The 18,938-nt window shown below is 33.3% G+C and overlaps 1 protein-coding gene across 1 annotated transcript; it reads left to right on the top strand.

Moving 5' to 3' along the window:
- Positions 1-12,158: 12,158 nt before the first annotated feature.
- Positions 12,159-13,331, top strand: TENT5D (terminal nucleotidyltransferase 5D). The gene has a single exon (XM_059050753.1). The coding sequence runs from the start codon at positions 12,159-12,161 to the stop codon at positions 13,329-13,331; it is 1,173 nt and encodes a 390-aa protein (XP_058906736.1).
- Positions 13,332-18,938: the final 5,607 nt, after the last annotated feature.

The raw sequence follows: 18,938 nt of genomic DNA, 5'->3' as shown, positions 1-18,938 counted from the left end.
GGAGATGATTTCCTTAGAACAGTGCACACTTTTAACACTTAAGAGCAACAAACAATATCCACAACAACACAAAAAAATTAAAACAAACACAAGAAAGTGTATGCTGTGGATTGGGGCAGAGGGAAAGAAAGTGATAAGATTTCTAAGGAATTAGGGGCAGAGGTTTAACTGGGGGAAGGCAGTTCCTTTTTTTATACATCTTTATTGGAGTATAATTGCTTTTCAATGGTGTGTTATTTTCTGCTTTATAACAAAGTGAATCATTTATACATATACACATGTTCCCATATCTCTTCCCTCTTGCGTCTCTCTCCCTCCCACCCTCCCTATCCCACCCCTCTAGGTAGTCACAAACCACCAAGCTGATCTCCCTGTACTATGCAGCTGCTTCCCACTAGCTATCTATTTTACATTTGGTAGTGTATATATGTCCATGCCACTCTCTCACTTTGTCACAGCTTACCCTTCCACTTCCCCATATCCTCAAGTCCATTCTCTAGTAGGTCTGTGTCTTTATTCCCATCTTACCCCTAGGTTCTTCATGACCTTTTTTTTTCTTTTTTCTCTTAGATTCCATATATATGTGTTAGCATATGGTATTTGTTTTTCTCTTTCTGACTTACTTCACTCTGTATGACAGACTCTAGGTCCATCCACCTCACTACAAATAACTCAATTTCGTTTCTTTTTATGGTTGAGTAATATTCCATTGTATATATGTGCCACACTTCTTTATACATTCACCTGTTGATGGACACTTAAATTGCTTCCATGTCCTGGCTATTGTAAATAGAGCTGCAATGAACATTTTGGTACATGACTCTTTTTGAATTATGGTTTTCTCAGGGTATATGCCCAGTAGTGGGATTGCTGGGTCGTATGGCAGTTCTATTTTTAGTTTTTCAAGGAACCTCCATACTGTTCTCCATGGTGGCTGTATCAGTGGCCATCATCAAAAAACCTAGAAACAATAAATGCTGGAGAGGGTGTGGAGAAAAGGGAACAGTCTTGCACTGTTGGTGGGAAGGCAGTTCCTTTTAAGCTTCTGAGCATCATACCTTTAAATTCAGAGCTGCTCCTAGTTGGGACCTTTGTGTTCTTTTCTCTAGGTGCCTGGCATGTTTATCTTTATTGTCCCAATGCACTTTTCACCTGAGCTTTTCCACTCAAAAGACATTCTTTTAGCATGGTACTACCCATATATAAGAATTTCACGAACAAGTTATTTCCCTATTCATCAATGGCAGGAAACTGAGAATTCATGTAAATTCTCAGTCAGTAAGAGCATTGACTTTTAGAATGGGAAATGGAAATAAGCATAATATTTGAAAAGAGATGGTCATAAACTGGAGAGAATGACAGATCAGGATATGAATAATACTAAAATGGAAACTATATGAATACCTTGTTGTGGGTCTGAATGAAAGCTAGAAACCTTGAACACTTCCACCATCTTTTGGTACAGGAGAAATTGATGTTCTCTTTTCTCTCCCTCCGTGGGCCAAGCCTATTATAAATGCAACAACATCTCTGAGCACTCTGTCACTTCTAGTAGTTGAAAATTAAGTTATTACACACATTTTTAAATGATTTAAAATGTTATTTTTTTAACTAAGAAAATTACAAAACGTTTTTCTCAAGATTCATAATCATCTGAGGTGCATTTGTAAGAGGTTATAAATTTGGAAAATGAAAGTGAACCTTTGCAGATGTGATAGTTCTGTGAATTGACCTGAAATGTAATAACTGTTTTAGCATCAGGAATAATGTGACTCATTCTTCAGAACCAAATTTGAAAATTATTAATGCTAAAAGTGAACTGGTATTGAGAACTCACTCCTGAATCTTTAAATGCTATAAACGTGTAACATCAATAATGTATTATGGCATAAATGATACAGTGTTGTAGGACTCAAGCACTGAGGTCAATCACATAAAAATTACATGGACACAATAATAAAAACATATAGGCATTTACATAGCTTAATCTTACTATCACTTCCTCATGATTTCTCAAATCTGTTACAATAGCACAGTTCAATATTAAAATTATAAATTCAACAATCATAAATATGGAAATTTTATCTATATTAAAAACTTGGAAATGTGCAGCTTCCCTTTTAAATGTTTAAACTTTTTCACTTAAAACATACATCCATTGCCATATTTTAACCTGAAATATGTTTTAAGATTGCATTGTAATTAATCTTTTTAGTGTAATTGGCTCACAGAAAAGTCCGCAAGGAGGAAAAATACTTTATTATAATCAACAACTTTTAGTTAAGATACTTATTTTGAACAGATTATAAAATGACTGCCTATTTAGAACAACTGATAAACACATTGTGAGTATGGTGCTTATAAAAAGAATTTCATAGGTTGTCCACAGAGCTTAATGTCAATACTAGTTTTTATAGAGAATGAATTTCCTTTAAAATGTTATTCATCTATAGTTAGACTCAAAACACAAGCTTATTTCTATTTTTCCTTATAAGCAAAACCTACTCCAATTTTAGTGGAACAAATAGCTAATGAATCTCATTGAAAGGAAAAGAGGGTTCTTTAGAATTGTTTAACTTCAGTTTTACTTTATACACATTTTTAAAACTTCGGCCATCACATTTTAAAAACTTCAGTTATCACAGGCATAAAAATTGTTATGACAGTCATAGAGAAAGTGTCCACCTCAAGGTGTTGCAACTAAGAATTTTTATTTAAAGATAGATTAGACTACATGAGGTCAACTTTAAGTATATCTACCTATTTTTCTCACATCCCAATAGTAATTCCACCTGTCATATACAGGCATATCTCATTTTGTTGCATTTTGCTTTATTGCACTTCAAAGATGCTGTGTTTTATTACAAATTGAAGGTTTATGGCAACCGTGCTTCAAGCATGTTTATTGGCATCATTTTTCCAACAGCAGTTTCTCACTTTGGATCCCTGTCACATTTTGGTAATTCTCACAATATTTCAAACTTTTTCATTATTATATTTGTTTTGGAGAGCCGTGATTGGTGATCTTTGATGTTACTATTGTAATTGTCTTGTGGCACCAAGAACCATGCCCATATAAGGTTGTGAACTTAATTGATAAATGTTGCATGTGTTCTGACTGCTCTACAGATCCGCCTTTTCCCCATATCTCTCCCTGTCCTCGGGCCTTCCTATTCCCTGAGACACAACAATATTGAAATTAGGCCAATTAATAACCCTACAATAGCCTCTAACTGTTCAAATAAAAGAGTCACACATCTCTGACTTTAAATCAAAAGCTAGAAATGAGTAAGCTTAGTGAGGAAGGCAGGTAGAAAGCCCAGACAGGTTGAAAGCTAGGCTTCTTACACTAAACAACCAATTTGTGAATGCAAAGGGAAAGTTATTGAAATGTAAAATGCTGCCCCAGTGAATGATAAGAAAGCAAAACAGCCTTATTGCTGATATGGAGAAAGTTTTAGTGGTTTGAATACATTAAACAACAGATTTTCAATGTAGATGAAACAGGCTTTCTAATGGAAGAAGATGCCATCTAGGGTAGCTAGAGAGAAGTCAGTGCCTGGCTTCAAAGGTTCAAGGGACAAGGTGACTCTCTTGTTAGGGGCTAATGCAGATGGTGACTTTAAGTTGAAGCCAATGCTCATTTACCATTCTGAAAATCCTTGGACCCTTAAAATTATGCTAAATCTATCTGCTTGCACTCTGTAAATGGAACAACAAAGCCTGGATGACAGCACATCTGTTTACAACATGGTTTACTGAATATCTTAAGACCACTGTTTAGACCTACCATTCAGAAAAAAAGTTACTTTTCAAAATATTACTACTCATTTACAATGCACCTGGTCACCAAAGAGCTCTGATGGAGATGTACAAGATTAATGTTATTTTCATGCCTGTTAACACAACATCCTTTCTGCAGCCCATGAACTTATTTTGACTTTCATGTCTTGTTATTTAAGAAATACATTTTGTAAGGATGTAGCTGCCATAGATAGTGGTTCCTCTGATGGATCTGGTCAAATTAAATAGAAAACCTTGTGGAAAGGACTCACCATTCTAGATGCTATTAAAGACATTAGTGATTCATGGGAAAAGGTCACAATATTAATATTTAACAGGAGTTTGGAATAATCCCCCCTCCTGGATGACTTTGAGGGATTCAGTATTTCAGTGAAGGAAGTAACTTCAGATGTGATGGAAATAGCAAGATAATTTGAATTAGAAGTGGATTCTAGAGATGTGATTGAATTGCTGCAATCTCATGATAAAACAAAGAACGTGATTTCTTGAGATGGAATCTACTCCTGAGGAAGATACTGTGAAGGTTGTTGAAATGACAACAAAGGATTTAGAATATTACGTAAACTTGGTTGATAAAGCAGTAGCCGGGTTTCAGAGGATTGACTCCAATTTTGAACGAAGTTCTGCAGTGGGTAAAATGCTATCAACATTGCATGCTACAGAGAAATCATTCATGAAAGGAAGAATCAATTGATGTGGCAAACTTCACTGTCTTAAGAAATTGCCACAAGCACTCCAACTTTCAGCAGTCACCACTCTTTTCAGTCAGCAGCCATCAACACTGAGGCAAAATCCCCCACCAGCAAAAAGATTATGATTCACTGTAGGCTCAGGTGATGGTTAGCATTGTTTAGCAATAAAGTATTTTAACTTAATGTATGTACATTTTTTTAGACAATGCTCTTGTACACCTTAATATACTACAGACTAGTGTAAACACAAATTTTACATGCACTGGGAAACCAAAAAATTATGTGACTCACTTTATTGCAATATTCACTTTATTTATTTATTTATTTATCTATTTATTTTAATAAAACAGACCTAGCTTCTCATTTGACTTGAAATCTTTATTTATTTCTCCCCGATGGTTGTCTCTGTTCTAACACTAAGACCTCAGTGTGAAGGAGGAGTGGCTTCTTCACGACCCCCCGCCTTTTTTTTTTTTTTTTGGCCACACCACTCAGCTTTTGGGATCTTAGTTCCCCGACCAGGGATTGAACCCAGGCCCTTGGCAGTGAGAGCACGGAGTCCTAACCACTGGACCACCAGGGAATTCCCGATATTCACTCTATTGTGGTGGTCTGGAACCAAACCCTCAATGTCTCTGAAGAGTGCCTGTAATCTGAATTATTCTATAGAGTTATCTCTGTCTCTGTGAAGGGATATCTGTTTGGATTTGGTGGCCATTCTAAGCATTGCCTTAAGATTATATAGGTAGATGTAGTAGGCATTCAGAAAAGGAAATATGCATAAGTACTATGGACTCAAGATAGCTGAGATATATAGATAAATTGTTGGTATGTAGTGATAACTGAAAAATACTCATCTTTCAAGGGAAAGTGAGTTAAAAGTATATTAATTTTAAATCTCAGTCCTATTGATATTATGACTATTAAAAATAGACTTCCACTTTTAATTTGCATTCTCTGTAATCAGGCAACGAAATCACTGGAGCTCTCTATTGTTACAGAGATCACTTTTATCCCATTTGAAGCAACTCACTTACTTTGCCTTTCACTGCTTTTATTATCTCTGACTGGTATGATGTGCTTTGGGTTAACACCACAAACAAGAAAGAAAAAATGTTTTCTGCTGGGAATTCTTTTTTTTTAAGTCGGGAATTTTTTTAAAACATCAAACCTGAAATAAGATACTTTGGTTAAAAGGTTTATTTTATTTATTTATACATAGCTATTGCAATACTTTATTCCTTATACAATTACTCCTGTACTCCCCAGCAATTATTAAATCAAAAGAATATGGTTTGAGTAGCCAACAACTCGATTGACGTCACTATATTTGTGAAAGGCAAAAGTACAAAACAGTAGACATCTTACATTTTTAAAATCACAGAGCCAGACACAAAGTATTGACCATGATGGCTTATAGGTTCATTGTTATCCCAGTCAGTATTTTATTAAATTTTCTCTCAGATTTGAATGAGTCGGATATCAATAAGGGTTTTCTCTTAGGTTAATGTAATACTTCACTCTTTTCTTTAGACAGGGTGAAAATAATGTGAGACATTTCTGTGAGGTGATTAATGCTTGTCTCATAGATTTTCTTTTAATTTAGTGCATTATACTATGAATGTTGGCTAGGGTATTCTACCATCTTATTGAATACCACATGGAAACATCAAAGTAATATCATTTTTAATCATAATGTTTTCTTCTTGATATACAAAAATACTACTTTTTTCTGAAATAGGTATCTGTATTTTTAAAGGGATAATGGCTGTTTGTGAGTGAACCATTGCTTAATTAAATACTACATTGTAATTTCTTACCATTTCTCACAGACATTAACATTCCAAATACAGTATACTAGATAAAATATCCAACACCTTTTTCCAGTCAGCAAATAATACTTCTTTGGACTGGTAAAATATATATGATGAAAAACGCTTTGTCTGTTTATCTATTTGTAGGCATATGTGTATATGTCTTAACTGTTCCTAAAGCACAGGAGTCCGTTTCTATATATCATCATTTACGATAGATAGTGGTACAAGTTAGACTTATATTTTAGAATTGTAATACAAAGTTTTAAAAGATTTTCTATTACCTTTAATGTTTATTTGAAAAACTAATATTGGACTGTTACAAAGTAAAAATAGGAAGTCTAGATGTTTAAAAGAACATTCACTTTGATCAGAATTATCTACATTATTCAATGTAATGCTTTAAATTAAATAGAAATAGCCAAATTCTATGAGGGACTGGTTATTGCTATTGGGACTACTGTTCCTTTACCCTTCTTTCTGAGTTTCTTTTAGATTAATGATTATTAAGTGTGGTTTTCTTACCAACAGCATCGACATCACCTGGGAAGTTGGTAGAAATGCAAATATTCAGGCCCTACCTCCAACCCAAAGAAAAACTGGAGTTGGGACCCAGAATTCTATGTTTACAGATCCTCCATGTAATCCTGATGTATCCTAAGTGTGTGTGTGCGTGTGATATATGTATGTGTGTGTGTGTGTGTGTATATATATATATATATATATATATATATATATATATATATATATATATATAATTTGTAGGACTACTGTCCAGGAGTCATCAGATTACTTGGATATAACATTATTAAATGACTCTATTATTACTTGCTTTTTTCTCCCTGCATTCCTGGTTGATTCATGGCTTTATTTAGTGATAAGATGAAAATTCTTATCTTCACTGAAGCATCCACTGAATCATCATATCAATTCAACTGTAGTGCTTCCTTGAAAATATTCCTTCCAAAGTAAATCTTAAGTCTTTTTCTCTTTGAAAATAACATTCTAATATTAATACAAATATGAAAATGATGGCTAAGTTCTTCTTCATTTCCCATACAGTAGTGGTAGGGGGAACAATTATATTTTATTATATGAGTATCTATTCACAGTCCTTTGTGAAATCTTGGCAACTCACTCATTTTGCCTTGCATTACCAGGTGAATTTAACCCACTGAATAATGGAAACCACTTTGTTTTGAATTCAGTGTTTATTAAAGTTGGATACACTAATATTAGTTAAGCTAGATGTAAAAAGTGGTAGCTTTAAGGATAAGTAAATTGCGAGAAGGCAGAGAGTCAGAACAAGATTTATATGCTCTGTTAAAATAGTGAACTACTGCTGATCTTCATATTTGGAGAATAATTAGGAATTTCAGATTTTGTGCTTCTGTATGGGCTTATGTGGCAAATTATTGAAGAATTTCTGCCTTGAATTTGAGTTATTAGTCCATGAAAATAAATATACCTCATGCTCAATAAATACACTTTCAATAACTAAGAATTGTACTGTACCCAAGACAGAAACATAAGCAATATTGATGGCTTTGTTGGAGTTTTCAAACTTCTAATATTATAGTCATCCAAATTCTATATTTAGTCATGCTTTCTGGTTCATCAAATCAAATCAAATTTCCCGACAAGTTTTGTTACTTTTTTGTCTTTGATATAAAGTATTTGATTCTGCTATACGAGTGCGACAGTTAAATGCTGAGCCATAATCTACACATGAAAGATAAATCATTATTTTAATGTTATATTTGAAATTTGTACTTAAAGCATTAATTGATATTGTACATTATGTGAAAATGAAGAGTAGATGTGCCAAAGAAGCATAACATTACTCTCAAATCTTGATTATCCATGTTAATAGAAGTGAGCATTAGTGGAAGTGTGTATAGATTTCAGATCAATATAAGTGACATATTTACTCCATTCTGACATATATTTCATTATATTTTGTGTGCTCATATATGTCTATATGTGTATCTGTGTTTGTGTGTGTATTACAGATTTATTACCATAGATAATAATGTGTGTATCATAGATGTATTTGTATAATTTTCCTAAGGCTATTTTTAAAAATTCTAATTTGCATTTCCTGTGCATGAAGCTGTAGAGGTGTTCAGTGAGATGGTGGCTCAGAAATCTTTGGTTGCTAATGAGGTATTAATTCAATAGAAAAATAAGCTTGATTTAAAAAAATAATTGTGTGTAGTTGTAGATAAAGAAAGGTTAAAATACTAACTGGTTTTTAAAGCCCTGATTTTGAACAATTAAGTAATATATTGCTCAATATGGGACCTGTTTCCCACATCCTAGCAAGTTGGCTTCACTGTTACCTTTTTTAACAAGAAATACTAGGCCTGAAATATTCTATATGTGTATTTTTTAAAGCTCTCTAGATAATTTTGAAGACCATAAAGTTTGGGTATCATTAACATAGGTAATTAAGCATCAACTAGATAGTTCCACAATTATGATCAGTTTTCCTACACCACTTTCCTATTATAAAGTGAAGTTAAACTTTGGACCTCTTTCTTTTTTATTTTAATCTTACTGGAGTATAGTTGATTTACAATGTTGTATTAGTTTCAGGTGTACAGCAAAGTGATTCAGTTACACATATACATATATTTATTCATTTTCAGATTCTTTTCTCATATAGGTTACTACACAGTATTTAGTAGAGTTCCCTGTGCTATACAGTAGGTCCTTGTTGGTTATCTATCGTATATATAGTAGTATGTGCATGTTCATTCCAAGCTCATGATTTATCCTTCTCCACCACATTTCCCCTTTAGTAACTATAAGTTTGTTTTTGATACCTGTAAGTCTGTTTCTCTTTTGTAAATAAGTTCATTTGTATCGTTTTTTAAATTAGATTCCACATACGAATGATATCATATGATATTTGTCTTTCTCTCTGACTTACTTCACTTAGTATGATAATCTCTAGGTCCATCCATGTTGCTGCAAATGGCATTATTTCATTCATTTTTATGGCTGAGTAAAATTCCATTGTATATATGTACAACATCTTTATCCATTCCTCTGTTGATGGACATTTAGGTGGCTTCCATGTCTTTGCTATTGTAAACAGTGTTGCAGTGGACATTAGGGTGCATGTATCTTTTCAAATTATGGTTTTCTCCAGATATATGCCCAGGAGTGGGGTTGCTGAATTGTATGGTAGTTCTATTTTTAGTTTTTTAAGGAACATCCATACTGTTCTTCATAGTGGTTGTACTAGTTTACATTCCCACCAACAGTGTAGGATGGTTCCCTTTTCTCTGCAACTTCTCCAGCATTTATTGTTTGTAGACTTTTTCATCATGGCTGTTCTGATCAGTATGAGGTGATACCTTGTTGTAATCTTGATTTGTATTTCTCTAATAATTAGTGATGCTGAACATCTTTTCATGTGCCTTTTGGCCATTTGTATATCTTCTTTGGAGAAACTGGACCTCTTTCTCATCTTTGCAAGATCTTACTGTGATTCTATCCAGGAAACAAAATTATGTCCCTTCCTTTCCTCTAATATCTATGAGAAGATTCAACATATAAAACAAGGCTTCTGATTTCTTGATTTGAAAGGTACCTTTTTAATAAAGGACCCCTGCATTCTGGCAATTAGATAGTTAAATTATTCATATCTTTAGATGGTTTATTTGCACATAAAGGTCCTAGAGACTTCTGTGTGGAAAAGAATTTGGTAACTTCAGTAATGTCAGTATGCCAATGTAAATGATCTCCTTTATTTTCAGATCATTGATGATTAGAAGTATAGATTAAATGGGGATTGTAGGCCTGGGATTAGGCCATTGAAATTTTTTTTTTGTTTTATGGCCACACCACGTGGCTTGTGGGATCTTAGTTCCCCAACCAGTGGTTGAACCCATGCCCTTGGCAGTGAGAGCATAGAGTCCTAACCACTGGACCACCAGGGAATTCCCTAGGTCATTGAATTTTTAACTTTTAGCTAATATTGACACAGGAAGTTTGCCATTAAGGAAAAGAAAATTGCCATTTGCAAAAGAAATTTACATATTAAAAAGGAATTTGGGAACTTTTTTCTGTATCAATTAAAATTGCATAGTTTATATGTGATATTTCTAAAATATTTATTAGGTAAATTATTGAACTTCCTAAAGTCTTACATGAAGCCAGCCAATGTTATTAGCTATTACTTTTCCAGATAGAGAATTTGAGGATAACAAACTTTGTTAGCTTCAAATAATTCAGTGATAATTCCAGGAAAATTAACTAGAAAATAAGCATACCAGTTCTTATTGCATATTCTATCCTTCATGTAGCATTTTGTTCTTTCCATTGTCCTAAAGACACTCTAAAGATAATTTCACTTGACGGATGAATGACCAAAATTCAACAACCTGATGTGTAGTCAGTTCAGTTCATTCATCTTTAAGGATTGATTTGGATATTGACATAGCTGATAAAACTGTATGAACATTGGCAATTAATGTGGCTTAAAATGAAACACACAGCACATTATGTGGGCCATTTCATCACATAATAAAAATAAATACTCTAATTCATATACATGGGGATTTAGGTTTAGCCTTCTCACTGACAGATCTGCCATTGCTTAATTGGCCTTTTGCAAAATGCTTGGGCTGTCAAAGTTAGTTCTACAGATGTGAAACAAGATGATTCTCTTTGCTTTAGTTCTACTGGGGAAATATAGAAATATACAACACCAAATTCTAAATATTTAGATTCTGTTCTAATGGCTCTCTAGATAAGCAAAATATGAATACTATCTATACAAATCTGTCTTAAGCTTTGTATAATTTTTATTTCTGGAGTTCAGGAAAGAGTGCCTACACCCAAAGCTACATCCATAATGAACTTTATTTACTAGATTTATTGCTTAAATAGCTTAAGAGTATTTGAAGATCCATGTAATAACTGTAATTGCACCTAATTATATAATAGTATAATTATATTTAATTATATTTATAGTGTCTATAATTTTAGCTTCCTGATATTTCCCCAACTGTAAAATTTTCTGAGCATGTCGTATTACACATCTGCAGAAAACATTTTTTTTAAAATCAGGAATCTTATGCTTTTGTATATTCTTGCTCTCATTTTGGAGACAAATTTAGTAATACTATTTGTTTTTTATTTTAAAATGACATTCATTATTTCCTTTAACCAACATTTCTTTAGGGGCTACCAGGAGCATAGAGAAGGTGTTGAATTAGGTACTCTCCTTATCCTCAAGCAATTCAAGGAATTGATAATCTAATAATGGACTTCAGTAACATTCTTTAAAATGAGAGCAGTAATATATATGAAATTTAATAATAGAATGCTCTGATGCTTTTGGATTAAAGATGCTATATATTGCTTTTAAACATTATGCTGTTCAGTCAATTGGATCTACCACACACAGACATTCTATCTGATCTCACTTTATATTCATCACAGTTAACCTCAATTATGTGCTCTGATTATCTCATGAACAAAATTTATACCACCAAACAAATATAATTGTTATAGTATTTACATGAGGAAAGATTGAGAAAGGCCACTGTTTCACATCAAAAATAATTCCAACTCTAACAAATCCCTGAGAATGTCTGTTTACATGCACCAATCAATCTAACAATTTTGATATAATCATAGTGGCTTTTATTTCACTTATAGATTTGAACACAATTAGATACATTGATAATTTACAGCTTAGTATTAGTTTGATTTATGTTGCAGGTAAGTCTATATTTTACTTTTCATATGCCTTAGCTATAACACTGATTTCAAGATGCTAAATTTCTTCTCATTATTTTGCTTACTTTCTAGTTGACCTACTGACTTCATAATGTCTGAAATCAGATTCAGCAATCTTACTTGGGATCAAGTTATAACACTGCATCAAGTGTTAGATGAAGTAATTCCAATTCATGGAAGGGGGAATTTCCCCACATTGGAGGTAAAACCAAAAGATATCATTCATGTTGTGAAAGATAAACTGATAAAGCAAGGAATTATTGTTAAAGATACCCGATTGAATGGTTCCACAGCAAGTTGCATACTTGCAAGCCACAATGACATGAGCTATAAGGATCTGGATGTTATTTTTGGTATTGAACTACCAAGTGATCAAGAATTTCAGCTTGTTAAGGATGTAGTTCTAGGTTGCCTACTCGACTTTTTACCAAAAGGTGTAAAAAAGGAAAAGATTACCCTAAAGATTATGAAAGAGGCTTATGTGCAGAAGATGGTCAAAGTTTGCAATAAGCATGATCGTTGGAGTCTCATCTCTCTTTCAAATAACACTGGGAAGAATGTAGAGCTAAAATTTGTGAATTCACTCAGACGACAATTTGAATTTAGTGTAGATTCCTTTCAAATTGTCTTGGATCCCATGTTAGATTTCTACAGTGACAAAAGTGGTAAGCTAACCAAAGAATTATATCCTGTTGTGGTAGCTGAAAGCATGTATGGAGACTTCCAAGAAGCAATGACACACTTGGAGCACAAGCTTATATCTACCAGAAAACCTGAAGAAATTAGAGGTGGTGGCCTTCTGAAATACAGTAACTTGCTGGTTCATAACTTTAAGCCAGTTTGTGAAGCAGAAATGAAGACCCTAGAACGTTATATGTGTTCTAGATTCTTCATTGATTTTCCTGATGTAGCAGAACAGCGAAAGAAGATTGAATCATACCTCCACAACCATTTCATAGGTGAAGAAAAGAGCAAGTATGACTACCTCATGACCTTGCATGGAGTTGTGAATGAAAGCACTGTTTGCCTCATGGGTCATGAAAGAAGACAGACCCTCAATATGATCATGCTTATGGCTTCAAAAGTACTTGGAGAACAGAATATCCTACCTAATACAGACAAGGTAACTTGCTTTTATCTGCCTGCTCCATATTTTGCTGCTGGGGGAGGGTCCCCTATGTATTATGTAACATCTGTACTACCACCTACATTGTTTCAGCCATACCACCCACTACACTTTCATGTGCCAAATGGTATGGCTTAAAAAAACACAACACAGTAGAAACTTTGCTTTAATTAAACACCTCTTAAAAGCAAGTTTCCAAATTCCATAAAGTTTAAGCACTATTTTTATTTTTATGCAGTTACCAACTATTTTTCATCAATTATAGCTTAAACCATCACAGTAAATACAATATCATCTGTGAAATGACCTCTTTAAATGATTTTCAAATGTTATCAATTAGATATAACAACTTTCAAATGTTGTGGACCACTTAAAATGATTTTCAAGTCTGACTACTTATGACTTTCAGATTTTCTATGACAAATACATTAGAGATGCCTGCATCTTTGATTAAAATATAAAAGAACAGACTCATATTTTAAAATCCAGATGTACAGTAAAGACCGGTGCAAACATTTTTGTATTCAGTCAATTCCTTTGTTACCTTCACTTCATTTTTTGCTAGTGAATATTACCATCAATGAATTTTTAATACCTAACAAAAATGCCTAATTTCAAAGACAACAGATTCAGAAGATATTAAAACCCTGGACTTTGCAAGCATATATTTTGTTTCTCAGTTGAATTGGGTTAGATACAAAATCCTACTATAGTTTGAAGGAACACTGAAAAAATGATTCTGGAAAACACTGGCCATTAGTAATTTATCAACTATCAAATAAGTTGACTTGTGGATCTGAAGAATAGTACCATCCAGCTGGACAGCCAATTCTGTGACCACTTATACAGATTTCTTCATTTTCCCCCAAACAAGTTGAGAAGAATGAAAATGACCAACTCTGAATGTGAAAGTTTTCTATCATCATCTGTCAAAGAGACTCTACATGTCAAATAGCAAAAAGCAGGCAGAGGTTTTTAGCTATTGCATTTACCATTTTTATGACCGACTTGACCAACATCTTAATATGTGGAGACGTTCAGTGTTAGTAAGTGAAAATATTTTCATTATTACTAAATGAGGCTTTTTTCCATCTTGCCTTTACCAAAGATCAGTTTCTAACACGACACTCAAGTGCCTCCTCATGTGAGATTTTGTATAACCCTATAATTTATTCAACAATTGTATATGTTCATCATGTATCTGAATATCTACTCACTACATCAGATATGCAGCTAGCAAATCTTCCAGTGGGATTAAAACTGTATTTTCTTCCTGTAATGAAGAAAATAATCCATGACCAATATTGCCTGGGATGACAGAGGGGGAGGAGCTGTCCTGAATGAATATAGATAAGACCATCAGATAACTTCACCATTTTTACTTGCTTCTGATTTTTTATGAGTTTCCATCTCAGTTTTCATTGACTGTCACAAGGTTTTCCATCACAACATGATCCAACAGGCATATTCTGAGAATTTGTCACTTATATAGACTGTGCTTAATCTGTCTTCTCTATATTACAGTATTGGACAAAAGAAGTACACCAAAGATGGCATTTTCAAATAACCAATATTTATGAAATGTTTTATACCACAGTATCACTGGCCATCACTATATGAATATAAATATATATATATATATATATATACTATTTATTTATCATAACCGTGAAGCTTTAAAACATTGTATGGATTCACTTCCTTGCTTGGGACAAATAAATAATTTAAACATGCTATATTAAAGAGAAAATTCAGTCATCTATCTGCATAATTTATAGGCTAAAAATGATTGATCTTTCTGCCCTAAGTATACTGTTTAGTTTTCAGTTAATGAGAGTGCATCTTTTTTTTAACATGTTTATTGGAGTATAATTGCTTTACAATGGTGTGTTAGTTTCTGCTGTATAACAAAGTGAATCAAGTATACATATACATATATCCCCATATCAATGAGAGTGCTTCTACATAAAACTGAAGGATTTTACGCTATATTAACAGTACCAAAAAAATTACAAAAGATATAGGAAAAGTATTTAAGAATAAAAGAACTATGATAGTGATGAGTCAGGGGTAAAAGTTCAGTATTTTCCAGAGTAGCATTTTATGCTGAATAGCAGAATTTTGAAGCTATTTGGAAACATCTTATCACCCATGTGCTTCCTTAGTTTCCTTTGGTCCTTTTGAGAATTTGAACTCCTTCCCTAAAAAGCAAATCCCCTATGGTATTCTCCTGCTGGGAAAATGGCCTGAAAGCTATATGCTTCCTCCTACCATGTCAAGCATGTGTTTCCATTATAACAAAGAAGCTCAGAATTGGCATTTTAAAAGTTAAGATTTTTCTCAAGAGAGAGAATCCAAACTTGTTGAAGGGAATGGTATCACTGAAGAGAAAGCTATAGCTGTATCTATCATGGCTTTCTTTCTGTCGATACCATCATCAAGCTAGGCTGTCCTCTTGCTCCCAACTCAAGCAGAAAAATATTTATCATCAATAGTGTATGAGTATCTCTCCAAGATTAGATAAGTTGGGTTGAGAAGCAGTATTATCTCATTCTGTTCATTAGGATAATAAAGGGAAAAGTTTTTTGTTTTTTTTTTTAATAAGGAAATGAGTGCTAGCCTCTTGGCCTAAAGGAGCTAATAGAAGTTAGTTAAAAATATAACTCTAGGGGCTTCCCTGGTGGCGCAGTGGTTGAGGGTTCGCCTGCTGATGCAGGGGACACGGGTTCGTGCCCCAGTCTGGGAAGATCCCACATGCCGTGAAGCGGCTGGGCCCGTGAGCCATGGCCTCTGGGCCTGCGCGTCCGGAGCCTGGAGCCTGTGCTCTGCAACAGGAGAGGCCACAACAGTGAGAAGCCCACGTACCACACACACACACATACACTATATATATATATATATATATATATATATATATATATAGATAGATAGATAGATAGATAGATAGATAGATAGATAGATAGATAGATGGATAGATAGATAATATAGATATATAACTCTACAGCATGTCATCCCATTACAAGAGATAAGTGATGCTGTCTTTTCTTATTTTATTTTATACAATTCAAAACTGAGTCTTGGCTCAGGACTTTTGTTTTGTTTTGTTTCCCTCCAGAAACCTAACCAAAACCAAAAAAAGAAAAACATTTTGATATACTTCTAGCATTCATATCAGTGGGACATATTTGGTGGTAGTTATTGGTACATATTTTTAAAAACTAAAATATTCTTGCATTTCACAAATATTCACATTATTATCAAAGTTTTACTACTAGAGTATTTGTAACTTTTAAATTCAGAGTTAATCTAATAGTGACTGATGTCCAGTTTAGTCAAAGAAAATTGAAGAGAAGAATTAAGTATTGTTTTAAGTGAGAGCCCAGCTAAATTAAAGACAAAATATCAGAGCTAGAAAAGTTGTGAATATCTTTTAAAAATTGGGAAAGCTCCTGGCCCCAAATTCAATTTTTAATATTATCTCAAAAAGGCTCTATTAAAATACCTCCAAATTGAAGCAATTTTAAAATTTGCCTTTAGCCACCTTTTTGTTTTAGACATTGATAAAGATATCAATATGCAAAACGCCTGAGATCTGATTAAAACTCCTTTCATTTGATGGATCTATTATCTGAAAATATTCACCTAATTTTAAAAATATAAATTAAAGTGTATAATTGAGAACATTTTTGAAATTTAAAGATTGTAATGCTTTTCAAAATTATATCAATATATGAATACAGCAGTTCCATTTATAGAAGATTTTTTTTTAATAAGTAACTGTAAATTAACATTACAACAGGATTGGGAGATATGTGGGACTACAGTTTGGTAAACATTCTTATGAAGTCCATTTTGGCAAGGCATAAAACCCAACATTTTAACCTGCTTTGGGATTCATTTGCTTTACCATTATAAAAGAAATACATTAATGTTTTGTTTTCAGTTCTGCTATTATTTTAGTGGTTCTATTTTATACGTTTTAATGATAAAATTTATGTAATAAGTATAGGAAATTGTATTGCTAATCCACTGCTTCATTTATGAACATATTTTCAGCATGTGTAATTGGAGACAGCTAATTTGTTGGAACATCAGCTCTTAAGTACTTTCTTAAGGAAACAGTTTTCCTTGAATTTTTTGAGTTTGAGCAAAATATACTATTTTGAATATATGCTATCTGGAAACCAATTTAACATGTAACAGGTGATCTTTAAGCTCAACTCATTGTACTTTTTGTTTTGCTTTGCTTTAATATGGGGAACTGTAAGGTTATTTTTCACACAGTTATGTCTACATGGATTGTATTAGTGTTTGAAACAGCAACAGAAACCCTTTCTGTTTAGATTTAGCCCTTAAAAGAGCAATAGAAAATTTATAAATGACTGTTGTATTGGGTTGGCCAAAAAGTTCGCTCGGGTTTTTGGTACCATCGTATGAAAAACCCGAACGAACTTTTTGGCCAACCCAATACATGTGCTTTTTATGACCCTTCAAAATAAAAACAAATCAAACTCCCTATTCTAGAAAAAGAATACTATATTGATATGCCTCTCAGTACTTTATGGCCAAGATGTTAACCCCTATAAAGGCATAAGCAGCTTTCCCAAGCTGCTTTCCTCTTGAGAGGGCCCTCTTGGCAAAATTCTCTCTCATGACTCCTAGTTAAAAGTGATGGATTGACTAACCCTGTTAAATCCAACTCAAGTAGTTCCATGATGATTTATGAAAATTTACATTTTATACATTCTAGACTGGTGATAGTATTTGAACCATTCTTTAAAATTCTAATAAGTAGTCCATTTTCCTTATAAATAAAGTATGACCAAGTCACACTTGGTCCTTTGGCTCAAATAGAGAACCCAGAAGCCTAAGATTGAATCCTGTTTCAGCACTGGTGCAGCCCTGGAGAATCAGTAGGGGAGACTTGGTCACCATGAAAATGACAGTAGAGAGTGGTATGAGGTTCAGACTACTATCTTATTTGGCAATTTTACTTTTATCGTAGGACAACATTTAAAACAAACACTTTTCTATATAGAATGTGGCTTCAATCCCAAATGAAAAAATAATGATATTGTAATATCTTCACCTAGTAAAACTAGAGTTAAAAAGGGAATTCCATATATTTGTAGTAGTCACTTCTAAAATGTTTATTTAAAATAAAAACTAGTATTAGCCATTGAGGTTTAAAATTTCTGCTTAAAAATATTTTACAAATGTTCACCTTCCCCCAATAAAATTGAATAGTAAACCCAAACATATATTAGTGAATATTTGAATAAAGAGGATTGAAAATAATGTTCTTTAAGCCTTACAAGTGACCTTGAACAAAATGATTTTTACAAAAATGATTTTCGTAACTGTTTTGTAAGTTTTCTAGGGTAGCTTTGGTACACTTAGGATTAAATGCCTCCAAAAAGCAATGGTTGCTCAGGCAGTGAACGCCAAATAACTATTGTCTCATTGCAATTCCTCCAGATTTATTATCAGGTAAAATTCTTTCAGATAGTGTCAGTAGGTAAAAAATGTAAATTAACAGTTTTTAAGGTGAAAAATCTGCTACTTTTAAAATCACCAAAATACATTTTTAAAATAAAAGGCATCATCTTCTAGGTAAAGAATATATGTACTGAAATAGAAACCATGGCAGGGAGGTTATGTGCTTTAGAAATGTAGAGAACTATATTTAATATGCTGCAATAGACTCATATGAAATTCAGCAACTGTTTACTTAGTCAAGGAGTA

Source organism: Kogia breviceps, chromosome X (genome assembly GCF_026419965.1).
Source record: "Kogia breviceps isolate mKogBre1 chromosome X, mKogBre1 haplotype 1, whole genome shotgun sequence".
Lineage (NCBI taxonomy): Eukaryota > Metazoa > Chordata > Mammalia > Artiodactyla > Physeteridae > Kogia > Kogia breviceps.
Note: the sequence above shows the minus strand (reverse complement) of the source record. Positions and strands in the feature narration are given on the sequence as shown.

Bases quoted from the DNA above. Each gene is read 5' to 3' on its own strand.
- TENT5D (XM_059050753.1), top strand. From the start codon at position 12,159: ATGTCTGAAATCAGATTCAGCAATCTTACTTGGGATCAAGTTATAACA.